General features: G+C 44.1%; 1 protein-coding gene across 3 annotated transcripts in view; it reads left to right on the top strand.

Annotated features, from left to right (window-relative positions):
• The window catches only part of SYNPR (synaptoporin), a 98214-nt gene that overhangs the window by 62025 nt on the left and 19673 nt on the right, over window positions 1–16516 (top strand). For all 3 annotated transcript variants that reach the window (XM_030228131.2, XM_050979440.1, XM_050979439.1), the window contains one exon: window positions 8944–9068. In XM_030228131.2, coding sequence (XP_030083991.1) covers window positions 8944–9068 — 125 coding nt within the window. The remainder of the gene's footprint in view (window positions 1–8943; window positions 9069–16516) is intronic.

Genomic DNA, 16516 nt, shown 5'->3' with positions numbered 1-16516 from the left:
TGTCTGTTTCTTTTCTGGGGTCTGGGAGGATTTGAAGTACGTTGGGAAGTGGCACAGAAGATTTGCAGCAGCTGCTGGAAGCCAAGAGAAAGGGAAGGATGACTGGTTGTCTCAGAATTAAATATTTTTGAACCATGAAGGAAATGGAGATCATTCAGGCAAGAACCTGATTTTTGAAATGTTTTTTCTCTTTGTGTTTGGAAGCAGGTATGGGTAAAGATTCCATGGAACACGAATTAAGGGATGTGAATAAAAAGAAGACAGGCAAGAGGTGTGAAGCAGCACAGGAGGATGCAGGGGAACAGGACAACTTAACCTGTCCAGATGAAGTGTTTCAGAGCTAGTGAGATAAGGACAATGTTGTTAGCATTTCCTAAATATGTTGTGTTTAGGTGTTGCTTTTCATGATTTAAGTGTGGGAAGGAGAGCAATACCATCTCTGGGGACAGAGTGTGAGAGGAGTGGCAGAAAAGAAGAGGAGAGGGAGGTTTTAATTTTAAAAATGTTTCTTGCTCAAAATGTTCCCTGTGAATTCCCAGAGCTCGGCAAAGCAAAGGTTCATTTATAGCCCATCATCTTAATTATTAAAAAATAAATTATTTTTACCATGTGGGCTGATATTTAGCCAGGAGCAAATTCTTATTGCAGCCTTTTGCACAGAGGTGGGTGTCGAGGTCAAAGCCAGCTCCAGTGGATTTTTCCATCCAAAACTGGTTTGAGATGAGGCAATGGGCCCCATGTTTGGAGACAGAGCCAGGGCAGGCGTGTAGGACAGCAGGTGACAGGCAGCAGATGACACCAGATAGTTACACTGGAGCCCAGGGAGCTGAGAGGAAGTTACTAATGGCTTCTGATGAGCATGGACGTGATAATAATGAGGTTAATGCCCTTTCATTCACCCAGAAACATCCTCAGGAATGTAAAATCCCTGCTAGTCAATGGGCAATCATTAGGACATTAATAATACAGCGTGATTGAAGGACAAGAGCCTTTCCTAATAATCAGTTGCCATCAGGGCTGACCCAGGGAGGGTTTGGTAGCAGCCCCCTGACTGTGCCACGCTGCAGGGACCCAGCTGTCAGAGCATTTTCTGGTCAGAGGAGTGCTCCAGCCTCTCAGTTCTGCTGTGTGCATCTGTCACCAGAGCAGGAAAATTCTCCTCAGGAGCCCAGGTCCAGGAGTAGTGCTGGGAAAGGAGCTGAAGCTAATGGGAAGCACAAAGGCACAAATTAGGTGAGGAAGCAGTTCCAGGAGCTATCAGGGAATGTTGCCAAGGGACAGTGGTGCCTGGTGGTGATGCTGGGAGAGCTGGGAGTGGGGCTGGGCTCCCTGGCTGGGAGGGCTGCCTTGTCCCAGCCCCAGCCCAGGGCAGATGTTGTGCACACTGAGTACAACACTGCCTTTGAGAGCTGGCTTTGTGGTCCCTGCCATCCAGTGCTGCAGTGTGGTGTAGCCTTGGCTGTGGTTGAGTCCCTGTGCCTGCAGTGGCCAGTCAGGCTTTGGAGACATGAAGTTCAGGAGTACTTTCCCTTCACAGAGTGCTTCCATGTGTGCATGTCACTCAGCCGTAATGAAAATCCCTGTGGTTATTAGAGGGAGTAAATCCCACTCAGTAATAACTTGGATCCTGCTCTCTATGCATTTATGTTACATTATGGGCCATTTTAAGCCCAGATGCTTTTGAACCCACCAAGCAAAAGAGGAAATGAGCAGCCATCCAACCTTTTTTATTTTATAATGTTTACACTTGTTACACAATAAATCACAAACAATCAGGCTGTAAAGTCTGCACAAAACCTGTTGTTTTCTGGAGGGAGCAGAATCAGAGTTATATTTATGCATTAACCTGGGTGTTTGGTGGGTTGTTGCACGTGGCCTGTTAGCAAAATGAGAATTGACTTGACCTATTAGAAAAGCTCTCTTGTACCTCACCGTGGCTTTCCGTGGTTTTGCCTGTGGTGCTCACATGTGGTTGGTGCCAAAGCAGCTCATGAGACAAGAGGAAGGGGACACAGAGTGGGAGTGGCTGCTCTCCAGGACTCTGGGCACTTGTGATGCTCTGGGCGCTGTCACAATGTGGATCCTGGTAGAGACTGCCACGGTTGTTTGGTTTTTATTTTTGCTGGAAGTCTAGGACTAGAAAAGCTCTCAGCCCCAAAAAGGAGCACGTCTCTGCTGCAGTGACATATGTCACAGCATGAGTCATTCAGGGATTATATGTACAAATCCAAACATGTCTGTCCAACTTGTGCTCCCGTGTCCTTAAATGAAAAGGGCACCAAGGGGAAGCTGTGGAGGCTGCAGAGGAAGAGCCAGAACTTCCAGGCTGTTCTACAGCCAGAGGGGAAAGGGCTGCAGGTATGTCTGTGATACATCCCAAATAAAGCCATGTTCACCCAGTAATTACCCCAGGTACCTAAGCCTGTTTGCAGCACCTCTTGGTGTCTTTTGTTCCATGGAAGACACGTCACCAATGTGTCAATGTCCATGTGCTGAAAGCAATTTGTACAATACATTCTAAAACCTTAGTAAATGCTTACCTCAAACCTTTGACTCGTGGTTCGAGGTGCTTGTGCAGGTTACTTGTGTAAGTAGCTGTACTGCAAGGCTTTTCACTGTGTCCAAGAAGAGATGCTCTGGATGTGCCTCTGTTTTCTGCCTGTTAACTCTTCCATGCATGCTGCCATTAGCTTTCAGCTTTGTGGCTGACCCATTAAATACTGGATGAAACAGCTTGCATTACATTTTCAACTTAATAAATAGGAAAGGCATTACAAGATTCTGTCTGGCCATCTGGAGGAACAGTGTTCTTTACCCCAGCGAATGGCTATCTAATCCTCTCATATACAGTTGGGCTTTATTCTGTTAAAACATAATGAGAAAAGACTACCATACCATTATTTGGTGGAGCTAAATGGGATTTTTAGAATAATCAATGGAAGATGACTGAAAAAGATAAAGGTTTTCTTCAAAGCAAAAGAGAGAAAATTGTCTCCTTGGGATTAAAGTATTGTATAACCAAGTTATTATAAAATGATCTTTACTCACTAAAAATACCCCAATTTCATTTCCATAAATCTTTCCATTAAGAATCAAATCAAGTTGTTGGGTTTTGGTTTTTTCCATTTAAAAAAATGCTAAGCATTAAATGAAGTGTTGTGCTTCAAACAGAGGATGCTATGGGGTTCCTGCCTGCTCTGGGGTCAGGTCTTTCCATCCAGCTGGTGGCATCAAGGGCTGCTCTTTGTGGATGCACTAAAATGCCAGACAGAGGTTTTCTGCTGTAGATGGCTTCATGAAGACCCCACAGCCGTGTGGAGAAGTCATGGAGCACACTGGTCTCCTCCAGGTGGAGGACAGTGGCATATGTGGTTCTTCATGCCCAAATTTCAAGCTGCTCCCTCATCCCTGGGGTTTTCACTCCACACAGACCAAGGCTGGGCTGGCACAGGAGCCTTCTTAGCAATGCTGCTGTTTATTTATCAGGTGGGGACACTGAATCCCAGCAATCAGTGAACTGTGGCTTTAGGGTTTGTTTCTCAGCAGGAGCAGAATATATTTCAGCTTTCTCCCTGAGTAGTTGTTGAAGGAAAATGACTCCAGCTAGTTATCACCCCCCCAGAACTGCGTTGGTTGCAACGCTATCCACCTCCAATTCATCAACCAGTCAAACTGATATAATTAGGAATCCCAAAGTCAATAATCTGATAATCTCCAGTGCACAAAGGCTTGTATGTAGGAGAAGTGATTCCAGGAAGTCTGCAGCTCAGATTCATGCAGGAAAAATGCCAGATTTTAAAAAAGAAACAGGCAGAGACCCAGAGGAGAGAGTGCTTCCTAATCCTTCACTGGTGACATATTTTGGGCCATCAGTTCTGCAGTAAATGTTTCCCGTACAGTCCTTTAGTGCCTTCAACCCTTCCCTTTACAGCCTTCATAATAAAGTTCAATTACTGGTTGTGCCCTATAAATAAATAATCTCAGTTTAAGGAGACTCTCTGCTGGGTGAGCGGTGCCGGCTGCGGGGGGACGTCTCCAGAGCAATGTGCTCCCTCCTCACTCCACACACACTCCTGGCCACTGTGGGACGTGTGAGGCACTGGGACATTTGGCAGAGGTTTTGCAGTCTTTCTGTTATGGTGGTATGGAGAAAGGGAGGTCTCAGATCCAGAAATGATGTCAGAAAAACAGGTCTGCTTTTAAAACACTCTGAACATGTAAAATGACTAATAACAGTGCAGGCGTTTTGAATATTTCAGGTTGCTCTTTCAAAGTGTCAGGAGTTCCCCTCGGCTTTCCAGTGTTAGGGCAGGAGTAGGGGGCTGGGGGGATCTCTTTGGGAAAGCATCCAGCAGGTTCATTCCCACTTTCCTTCCTTGGTGCCTAGAGAAAACATTGGAGACCAAATCACTTAGTGAACTGCATAACTCACAGCCTGTTTTTTGGCCACCACAGCTCCAGGCAAGACTAACACTTTCTTTTTAAGATCTTGCCCTCCTGGAGGATCCAGCAAGGAACCCTCAGGCAGAACAGGTCCTATCCTTTGCAGCAGGATAATTTTGGGGTGCATCCCCAGCATGGCTCCATCCAGTCAGCCAGCAAGTTGCCACAGGCTGCTGCACAGGGCAGATGTGCTCCCACAAAAAGCAAGTGGTTTGTATGGAAGTTTCATCAATTTTAAATGACAGTGTTGTCTTCCTACCAGGGTGTTTCAGCTGTAACATGTTCCACATAAGCCTTTCAACTCACCTTGTCAGGAACTGTTCTGCCCTCCCCTGGTGTGCAGAGCGAGCCTGTTGCTCAGCAGGCATTGAAGGGAATTGTCACAAAGCCAAACAGGGAGAAGGGATATGAAATCATCCTGTTTTTTCCTTCCACGGTGGGATGAGTGATGCCCAGGGTCACATGCTGAGGCACTAGCAACTGTTTAATTCACATGAGGGACTTGGGGTCCCTCAAGGCATCCCACACCCCAAGCCCCTAGCTGCTGGTTTGGGAAAGGAAGGAGCCAGCCTTGAGCCTGGATAAATGACAGCACCTGAATACTGAATTACAGGATTTACTGCCATTGCATTGAAACCTGGCATTAGAGGAAGGGAGGTGGTCCCATAAATCATATGATGGACCTTTGCCTGCCCTGAGCTGGTGTGAGAAGCAGTGTTGTGCTCTGCTGGATATTACGTTGCTATTTTTTCTCAAAGTGCTAAGGAACCAACTGGTCTTTAAAACATGCTTGTCTGATTTGACAGGGAAGTCTGGTTTATTGTTGCACAGTACCATAATAAATGTAATTTCTGTTGGTTAATTTATGTTGTGGGATTATACTTCTTTATAAAAATATACCTGTAGTCCAGGCCAAGGCTGGAGGTCAAAGAGGGAATATCATCATAACAGGATCTGGGAATGGGATTAATCACTTTACAGAAACTCATTGCCTTGGCAGCATTGTGTCAGACCATGAGGAAGAAGGATGATCTTCCAGCCAGGCTAGCCTGGATATGTGAGATGTGCATTGCTCCAGTGTGTGCTGAGAAGCACAAATAATGTTCCTTGCTCTCCCTCCCTTTGGTCTGTGCTCATTGGGTGGGTTGGTAACTGCTTCCATAGCACACACAGAATTTGGGGGATGCTTGGTGTGTTATGGAATGGAATGTGGGGCACTGATCCGGGCTGGGGACAGGCATTTTCCATTTCCCTGCAAGGGTCTGGGCACAGTGAAGGCACCAGCCTCCCCACTGTCTAACAATGGCCAGGCAATAGCTGCAGCTGCAGCAGGGATGGGAACACAGGAGAAAGCAGGGCTTGCCCTGCTCCCCCTCCTGTGGGCAGGAGCAGCCTGGCACAGCCAGGGCAGCAAGGATTTGTTGCCTCAGTGGCACCACATTCCTCCCATTCCTGCTGCAGGACTGGCTGTCAGGCCTGAGCCTTGGCAGGCAGCAGCCACGGGATAACCAGAGGTAACTGCATGGGGACATTGATCTCATGTGAAGGGGAGAAGCAGGATGTGTGCACACTTGCAGACAGGCCTGGTGCTGAGTGTGCATTTACAGGCAAGGAGTAAATAGGAACATGGGGAAACACTTTCCCTTTCTCCATAAACTTTTCAATTTCAGAGCAGCCCGATTCAATAAAATTATCTTGCAGATGGAGGTTTTATTGAGTCTGGCCCATAAAGCTCCCATTATGGGGTTTACAACTGCCTTTTACACAAATCCTGCTCTAATAAAATACAGTGGTGTTTACAGTATTCCTGAAATGGCCGCAGAATTACTGTGTGCACAAAAAAACCAGCTAGTAATTCTTGGCTTATTGCTCTGGGCACTCCTCTGACAACATAAAGCAGCACAACTTGGGGTGGGGGAGAAGGGGAAATGCAGAGGTAGGAGGAGAAGAATTATGCTGCTGCTTGACCATGATACCCCAAAGAAATACCATTGATTTACAGCCCTCACTCTGCATTCCCTTGATGTAAATTATAAATATGCTTCCTAAAGGTGCTTGGTGTCCTCAGCATGCAGCTGTGGGGACTGGCTGGGCATTACTGGGTGATCCCAGCCATCAGCTGATCCAGCCACAGCAGGGAGCCAGGCTTGAGCTGGCTGAGGCACAGCTGAAGTTTGGTAGAAAAGTCTGCAGCATGGTCCTTTTTCTCTCCCCACCTGCCTTGTGGGTGCTGCCTGGTGCTTGGAGCAGAGTGTGTGCTGGGTAAGGTTGGGAGCTGGTGGTTGTGCATGGAGGGGTTTGCTGAAAAGCTTCTGGTTAAGAGCTGGTGGTGGGGCTGAAGTAAAGGCTGGATGCTCTCAATAGGGGAGAGGAAAAACTGGGAATTCTGGAGGAGATACTTCCAGGAAGGAAGGAATAGCCTGAGCTGTGGTTTTGGGTATGGCTCTGTGCCCTTGGTGAAAAACATGATGACACCCATTATGGTGATTTCTAATGCATGATTAAAGAAGATGCATTTCAGTTGCACCTCTTTGCTCTGCTTGTCCCCTTGCTGAGAGTGTTAGCTGGGAGGTGATGGCTCTTCCTTTATGGCAGGTTCACACTGCAGGCTTTCAAGTTCCCTCTTTATTTATCACTGTTAATCTTTGTGCCTATGTACCTGCAAACCATTTCATTTGCAACTCTGTTAATTAGGCCAGAAAGCAGGTCAGTGTTCTCTCCTGCTCTCCTTAATATATTGTCTTCTCCTTAATATATTTGTTTTCACAACTTGACCTGAGGTGATTAATGCTGATTTTCAGTGCTGTGCTGCATGTAAGGGCAGAAACTTCTTGTGTGTACAGAGGAAGTGTCTCATTTAGGATGAAGGAACACTGTTTAAGTTGTAATAAAAACATTTATTTTGTGGCACATATTTAACAAGTCAATTCACAGTGAAATTCAGGTTTCTTCTTTTGCAGTGAGCTCAGCAAGAAGAATTGATTCAATCAAAGTTTTTATTAACTTTTCTTGTCATTAGCTACCTTAATACCTTTGCAAATCTATCCTCCATGTATGATATGCCCTGATCACATTGGAATTGAGTGGCAGGGTGGAAACTTGCATCATTCTCCTGTTAGTCCCTGTGCTCCATCATGCTCAGCACACCACTCTGCACCCAGGGAGGGTCTCCCTGCCCCAGTGCTCAGGTGTCACCCCTATAATCTGTCACTCTCTGGGGAAAAGGTGCAGATGCAAAGCTGAATTCCAAGGAGGCTGGTGAAACTTGGGACTTTGTTTATGCTGCAAAGTGGGAGAACTAAGATTAATGGTATGTTTTACAAAGCCTTGTGCTGCAAGAAAAGATCTAGTTTTTCTATTTATTATGTTTTCAGTCTGTTATTTTGCCATTACATCTACTTGCTGCATTATTTTTCAGTGTCCATAAAAATGGTTTCTTTCCACATGTGAACACTCTCTTGTTTCCTCTGGGTTGCTGATTTTAGCCTATTTAATTGTGGCTGGGATTGGTCATTTGCTTTCCATTTCCCTGATCTGCCCTTCTGTAAATCTCACAGTAACTCTGTTAAAACTGATGGAGTAACTTCAGGGCTATAGTGCTGCAACCAACAAAATCTAACTTTTCCTTTAATTTAAATTACAACTGCATAAATAAACTGTCCCCACTTCTACTTGGGGTCTTCCAAGGAATCCTACATCAGTGATATTTGAAGATACTTATGCATGCTTCCAATTCCTTTCTTTGAACCCTTAATATAAAAGCTGATGTGTCTCTGCCCTGCATACCCCCTCCTTCATTATTTTTCTCCTGGAAGATTAAGATATGTTATAGGTTTGCATCAGAACCACCCAACTCTTTTTTCCTCTCCAGTTCGCCTGACTCCAGCCAAAGTCTGGAATTCCTTTCTGCTTTGCAGTCAGTTTACTTTACCTCTGTGTCCACTTTAGATTACGGTAGTAATTTAGGAAAAGTAATTAAAACAAACACTGTGGGTTTTTTCTAAGTCTTTCGTGAAGTGGGAGAGGGGCAGCTCAGGTCTGTGTTTTGCCACATAATGTGATGGTGGCTGTGTGATCTGTCTGGGTCTGCTATTGCTACTTCTGGTTGCACCTTTGAAATACTTCTGCCAGTGTTTTGTTTGGTTTAAGAATTGCTCATTATGTTCAGTCAATATCCATCCTTCTCTTGTCCAATCTTACCTGTCAGTGGGGTGATTTAAATTACTGCTTGGGTTGTGAATCCCAAATAGGCTGCAAGACAGGAGGGAAGAACCGAGATGGCTGGCATGGACAAATGGTGATGGGTCTGTCTGTGTGGCAACAGAGCTTCATGTGTCATGGCTCTTTGCTTTTGGGAAGGGTACAGGAATAATGTATGGCAATGCTTTAAATGCAAGGAGTGATGGATAACCTGACCCGAGGGGGCCGGTGCTGCAGCTAGAGCTACTGCATGGATCTGCTGAAACGAAACGAAATAAAATTGTTGTTTGTTTTTGACAGCTTTTTGCAATCTTTGCATTTGCAACATGCGGCGGGTACTCTGGAGAGCTGCGCCTCAGTGTGGACTGTGCAAACAAGTCCGAGAGTGACCTCAGCATTGACATAGCCTTTGCCTACCCCTTCAGGTAACGCCGGCGGCGCGCGCGCTTCGGCTCTCGGGGCTGGGCTGGCATCCTTCACTTACAGCACATTTCAGTCTAGCACTGCTCTGGGGCTCCAGAATCTTCCTCTGGTGTGCAGGAGGAATGGGTTTGGCTACTCATTTGGCTACCCACCTGGTGTGGATGGGGCCGTGGAACTGCTGGGAATGGGAGTTCAGCATGGGAGAATTCATGACTCTCAGATTCCAGAGCCCTGTGGAGGCCAGGAAAGCTGGGGGAGTGGAAAATGGGAGGCAAGGAAAAATGAAACAACACAATCATCCCAAGATGAAAAACTGTAGTGTAGCCATTAACTTAAACTCTAAATGAGAGAGGTTTCCCATCAACTGCACTAGCAAGGATCTGGAATAGCTGCTCCAAGGGAATCATCCCAAGATGAAAAACTGTAGTGTAGCCATTAACTTAGGCTGGAAATGAGAGAGGTTTCCCATCCACTACATTAGCAAGGATCTGGAATAGTTGCTCCAAGAGATGGGGAAGCAAAAAGCCGAAATGAGTTTGAACGATAATTTTGAAATGCTTTTGAAAATTTTATTAATTGCCTGTTTGCATCTCTTGGTGTCCGAATGCTTTAAACCTACTGATTTAGGAAAACAGTTTTTATAGGTTTTTTTTATGTTTTTAAGTACATCTGAAAACTATAGTGTAGTTATACATATATATATATAAAATAGTATATACTTATATATATAATGTTCTTGCCATTTAAGATCCTGCTTCAGAAGAGCATCTACAGTCTATCTTTTAGATAAGTCAAGTCCACTGCAGAAACCACTCACTTTTGTATAAATGATTTCTTCAAGGAATTGAGATGATTAAGAAAAGAATGCGTAATTCAATCCCAAGTCTAGTACACTATGACTCTAAAATAATTTTTCTTCCTTGGGAAATCACATGCTGTTTTGCTTATGATTGCTGTGCACAGACCAGACTTGAAAGCTTCTATTTCTTTAACATGTTCTAAGATACAGCAAATTCTAAATAATGGGAACTGAATTTGATTCCTTGAAATGTTGTTCTTGCTTGACATACATTTATTACTCCAAAAAGTCACATTTCCTGGTATTACAAATGTTTATTTTTTGGCTTGAATATGACCACATTTTCTTTCATTTCTGCTTAGTATGCGTAGGAGAGATCCTGAAAATTGAGTTATGTGAGTTTGTAATTTGATTCACTTCCAAATAGGTCATTTCTCCAACATTCACTACAAATACACCCTGTAGTGAAGTGCTTTTAGTTTGCATTATTATAAAATAGTATTTTATTTTAAAAGTTAATAAAACAGAGAGAAGTAGCCCTGAAGTGTCTCCTGGTGTTTCACCTGGCACATCAACCATTGTTTCTAGAAGGAAGTGGCTGGATCTGCAATTTCCCACAGTTTTGCTTATTAGAAAACTGGAAGTAATTGATGAGTAATGCAACATTCCAGCATGTTGCAGAGATGATGCAGAATAGGGATTATTTGCAGGAGGGATCCAGCTGAGGCTGTAGCTGGCCCTTGAACTCAGCATGCACAGATGGGATGTATGGCACACACAGTGGGGTGGTTTGCTACGTGGTACAAATACACCTGAAATGTGCAGGTGAGAGGGGAGATGACTCTGAGCTGCTGTTTCAGGAGAAGCATGAATATATTCGGATTTTGTGCAATTTGGGATTTTGTTTGCAAACCTGAGGCATATGCAAAAAGTGTCCAGAGATGTGCAGATTATATGAGGCAGCAGATGTGTGCCTGGAAAATCTGCTACTTTGGAACTTGGTGTCATCTCAGTGTTTTATCTAAATATTCCTGTGACTTTCTCATGTGTTTGCTATTTTTGCTTTTCTCCAATGCTCCTTCCACAGAATGGAGATGGGGTGCTCGAAAAACAGAAGTGAGATTAGTTGGGAAAGGTAACATCTCAGAGCAGTGAAAGTTGGGAAAGGTAACATCTCAGAGCAGTGAATAAGCTTGGAAAAGGCAGCTCAGAAAAGCTGAGGCTTTCTAATGAAGACTGTTCTCCTCAGGCTGAGGCTCATCTCCCTGCATGGGCTTGTAGGCATTGTTAGGTAGGATGAATTTCCCACTAGTTGACTTGCATTCAGGTCCATCTTCCCATGGCATTTTCCTTTCAAATGCCTTCACAGTCCTGATTATTGGCTGTCAGCTGGGGGAGGTGTAGGTGGAAGGAGAGAAGCTGCTGAGCATCTGACACCCTGCTGCTGTTGGGGCTGTCAGCAGTGACACTGAAGCAGTCAAAATACCTGAGTGCTGCTTTTTTATGAGCTGCACCTTCCAGCATGACTTGAAACAAAGCAAGTTGTGCTACTAGCTGCTTTCATTTCTCTTGCTGGGAATTTGAGGCTTTATTTTCTTCTCCCAAAAAATTAACTGCAAGACCTTGGCCAATAGATGACAAGTGTCAAGAGCTTAAAGCTGGTAAACAAGGTGGTAAGGCTGAACAGGACAGCTTGGCAAAGCAGGAAGGCTTGGGTGTTTTGGAAATGAGATTGAAGGACCCTGAAAACCTTCCTATTGAAGCAAGATCAGAATGGGGATAGGCATAGATCAGAATGAAAGGATGGGCATGGCACTTGTGACCACATGCTTCTGGGGCCAATCACCTGAGCTGAAGAAAAGGAGGATGCAGGAGGGACAAAACCAGGGCTGGTGAGGGGGTGATTCATGTGGCCCCAGGCCAGTCTTGAATGCACAGAGGCAGTGCTGCACTCCACAGCAGGTAGCTCCAGATGCTCCCAAAACAAAGGAGCTTCTTCACACCTGCTTATTGAGATTTTTCTCAGCCCCAACCTACAAATTGCAAAAGTCTCCAGCAAGAAATAAAAATGAGTCCAAGAGAAATAATTAGTACAATTAGACAGGGAGTTTTGAAACATACCTTTAAACTAATATTAATTCTTTCTTGGTTTTTCTTTTTTTAAAGTTATGGCTATATGGAAGTTATGCTTGTCTCTTGTGTTGTCTCACTGCTGTTCTAACTCTGGTAGCAGGAAATTGTGGAGCACCAAAAGGAAAACCCAAAGAAACCTTTTTCACAAGGTGGCTGCCTCTCGTTTCTGCTGGAATCACTTTCTTAGTTAGTTCTGGACCTGGATTAATTTGCCCTTTGAAAAGGGGGAAGTGAGGAAAAGCATAAAGTGTACTAATCACTAGCCACTACCAGAGCAACCTGGTGCAGTGGTGCTTTTGCACTGCTGGGAGACAGGATCCCTGGGAGAAAAGCCCTGCCTGTGCAGGGTGGCTGTGTCAGGAGCATGAGGAGCTGAGCCATTCCCATCTGAGCTTCTGCTCTGAGCTCCTGCTGCTGGGGTGCAGAAACCACTGAAGAGTCCCCCCAGTATTGATGTACTTGACCCCAAATCTGGCTCCACCATCTCTCCTGGAACAGGAGATGAGATGGATGCTTTTCCATCCACAGTTACACTGATTCATTTAAGCTTCCTGCAGCCCACATCCATGACCCTGTAGTCACCCTGCAGTGTGGAAATTAACCTGAAGTCTAAACCCTAATATCCTCCAACAGTGTCTCTTGGAGCTCTGCCACACTCTTCTACAGATCCTGCCAGACTCCTCCATGCCTAATCTGATATTTATAAAGATGTTTTAAATATTCACCTGAGGGGTTTTTTTTCTCATTTTGACCTGATTCTAGTTTTATTACAGAACATTTCTTCCTTCCTCATGTTTTAAAGCAGAAATCAGCCATTCTATGGATACCTGTATATGCATTTTGGAAGTTTTACAAGTTCAAATATGGAATCAATTTTCCTGCCCCACAGTAGCAGTTTTTCTCTAGCATTAGGATCTGTGCTTGATCCAGAGTCTATTGCAAATTTGGCACACATTTGGATGTTCATTAACTTGACCGTCGCCCAGGCAATGATTCTTGGAGGGGGTGGAAAAAAAATTCAGTATCTTGGGATTATTTGTTACTCTCACAGTCCATCACCCTTTCAGATTGGATTTGTCACTTATCCAAGTGCCCTGAAGCAATATGTTTTGTCTGTAATAAGAGTCCTAGTGAAGGTCCTATTTGTTTATTATTTTCTGTGATCCCAGAAATATTTTTATCATGTACTTGGTTTTTCCTTGGGCTTACTTTGATAATAAGAGGTTGAACAGTACACCTACTGGGTACATACTTGTTACTGATATTCACTATTTTAAGATGCTTTTTTACCCGTCCTCCTCAAAGCAATTATTTTCCTTTGCTTAACTTACAGAGTCTGTACTGAAGATTTTTTGCTAGTTAATTATTCCCATCACAAACCTGATGTTTTACTTGCAGCTGGCAGAGTTGCACTGAAACATTTGGGCTTCTTCAACTACTGATTTAAATGAAGCTTTGCACCTCAGAGGTGCTCTCGTGGTGATGTGCTGGGAGAGGTGCTCTGTGCTGAGGCCATCACCTGCTCTTTGTGGTGATGCCCTGTCCATTCCAGGGAGGAATGCTGTGCCAGAGCCTGGCTCTGGGTGATGCTGGCGGGCTCTGTGGCTCCTGGGAGTCCCATGAGCAGAGATGTTATGCTGGTTGGGCCTGCAGGGCAATGGGAAGGAAAAACCATCTCAATACAAGCCCCGAAGTTAAGTCTTGAGGCAGACCCTGGACTAAAATCTCTTTGTCTGTAGCTTTTGGAGATGCTTTGACCCAAACCTACATACAGAGTCTATCCCAAGTTAAATGCTGCATGGGAATGAATTTGGAGCATCTCTTGTCTTTTCTTGGGGCATTCATCCTGAAAACTACTTGGAAAGTATTGACCTCAGGATGACATTGTTAAATTTTAAACAGTCTCTCCTAAGCCAGTGGTTAGGTGGAGTGTGTGCAGAGGTGTTAGGAGCACTGAGCCACAGTTACCAGAAGGACAGAGTAGGATTTCCTGGTGGTGCTAATGTGAGACCCTGATGAAAAGATGTCTTTGCACATCTTTGTATCCCAGCAGTGAGCAAAACAAATGTTTTCCATTTTATTCTAAATCACCTATTAGTATCTTTTCAGTGTGTTAGTAAAGCTGTCTCTTCAAGTGGTCCTTCCTTCTGAAAGAAAAGGAAATTTTGTTTTATGGGATCTTTTCATTCACTTTAAGCATCTCATTTGAATAAAGACATTCCCAGTGAGCACCCTTGAAAGTGTTCACCTCATCTACATGCTATGGGCAGCCTGGTCTTCCATTTGAAATATGACAGCCAGATCTAAATTGCCTACTTAGAAGCTACAAATGATAATTAAGGAGAAAACATCCAACTTTTTGAGCTTTGCATCCATCTTTCTTTGGAAAAGGCCTCTGCTAATGTTAGCACATTTCTGTGCAGGGTGTACTATCCTTCTATTTTTTGTCATCCATTTGTAAATCTTGCTTCAGAATTCAGTGAAAAACATTCTGGCTGAAAGATTATGAATGTCTGTAATGGCTGGGAGACTGAGAGCTGCTGATAAATTGAAATTCTTTCCACTAAGTAGTTGCCTGCAGTGCTGACTTTCAGGCAGCAATGGCAGGTTCTGCTCCCAGACTTCTTGGGAGGTTGGAGATAAGAAAGAATAAAGTCACAGAGTCAGCTGAACTCCTTAAGGTTTGTGTTTTATTTTGGATGTCTTCACCTTACAGAAGATGCCCCTTCTTCAAAACCAAACTGTGGTCTCATAAACCTCCTGTGCATAGACAGGAGCAAAAGCAAGGCAGCAGGAGCTGTGCACTGGCTTCAGGTGTGAGCTGTGCCAAAATGCCCCAGCTCCCAGGGGGATTTGGCAGAGCTCCTGGGAAGGGAGAGGTGATGGTTAAACCTTGCATGACCCATTCCAGCTTAATGAAGGGATAATTCTCCACCCTGGAAATTCTTAGAACAAAACTTGGTGCTTCTGGGAAGCAGATTTTGCACAAGCAGGAGTTGCAGGGATGATTGGGTGGAGTTCAGAAGACCACGAGCTGTGCCACAGTGGTTCCCTCTGGATCTGCAATAGTGAAAGCTGCATTACTTCAGTCCCTTTTCTTGCCAAACTGTGGCTGCCTCATCTGGCACTACAGATCTGGGGTTAACAGCTGAACTGATGAGGAAAAATGTTCAGTAATACATCAGCTAAGCTGGAGATTTTCACCAATATCCCTGTTATATAAACTGTGTAGGATGGGCACTGAGAGCTCAGTCATGGCTTTAATTATTTTTCACAACTGTTTCAAACTCTGACCTCAGCAGTGCTTTTTATACCTAATTTTGACCTCTTAATGAATAATTTGCCTAACCAGAACTTCTACTGTTAGTGGAAAGAGGAAATTGTATGAATGAGGAAGATAATGTTGCATCCTGCTGGGTAAAATTCAGCAAATCCTTCAGGTTACAAATATCTATGACTGTGACACCTTCACAAAGTATCTTCATATTTAATATGACTTAATGATGCAAACTGAAGCATTAAGATATATTTTTAACTAGGAAATAGACCTTTTTTTCTCAGTTGTGATTTTACATTCTGGTAATTTACAGGGCTATCCAGAAAACTGCAGCTCAATTTTTCAAAATCTCCCAGTGGAAAGCCAGTTAAAAGATTTTGTGCCATTCTGACGTGAATGCAAGAACTTTGTGAGCTATTTAAAGTATGGCCCCAGCACTTCCCTGGCAGTGAAGGCATCAGAGACCTTGGTCAAGTCTCTGTACTGAAACAAGTCTGGAAGCAACCTGAACATGGAGCTTGCAAAGCCAAACTGAGCACTGATCAATGGTTGGTTTAGTTAGAGCTGTTTGCTCTTAGATTGTCTCCTGGGCTGGGGAAAAGGTGATCCAGGTCTGCAAAAAAAGTACTTTTCTTTCCAGCTTTGAATGAGCATAGTTTGTAATAGGGAAGGATATTTCACATTTTTATAACTGGCTCTAGTGATTAAAGAGTGCATCCCATAGTTCAGAGCCCTGATGTGATTTTTGCTTGCTTGTGCATGGCTACAGACTATTGAAGTAATTGAAAACTGCAAATCAGTGTTCTCCAATTTCCACAAGTCTTCAAGGACCACAGTGACTGTGAAATACTGTTTTTAGAAAAAGAGAAAATGGGAAAAAATGGGGCTTTTTTACTTGGACAGCTGTGGTCTGCAGTAACAGCTGTCCATGAGAACAATGCACAGTGTAATTCCTATTGTCAGGGTTTGATGGAACTGCTGCTGGTTTGATTAAAACAGATTAAAACATGGATGACTTTGTGACTTTTCTAGTTTTGAGGGCCTCCTCCTGACCCCAGTTACAGTCTTCAAAAGCCACTTTGTAGAAATCATCAAGCTTGGCAAAGAATGGTCATTACTTCCAGTTTGCACTTTTGGAACTGTGGATAAAGGCAAGTGTCCTTTCCTCACAAGTGAGGGACCAGAGATGCTTCCAATCACCCTTTGTTCCTGCATGACATCTATAGAAATCTGATAACATC

This window comes from Serinus canaria, chromosome 12 (assembly GCF_022539315.1).
Source record: "Serinus canaria isolate serCan28SL12 chromosome 12, serCan2020, whole genome shotgun sequence".
Classification (NCBI taxonomy): domain Eukaryota; kingdom Metazoa; phylum Chordata; class Aves; order Passeriformes; family Fringillidae; genus Serinus; species Serinus canaria.
This window is presented reverse-complemented; position numbering and strand designations above follow the sequence as displayed.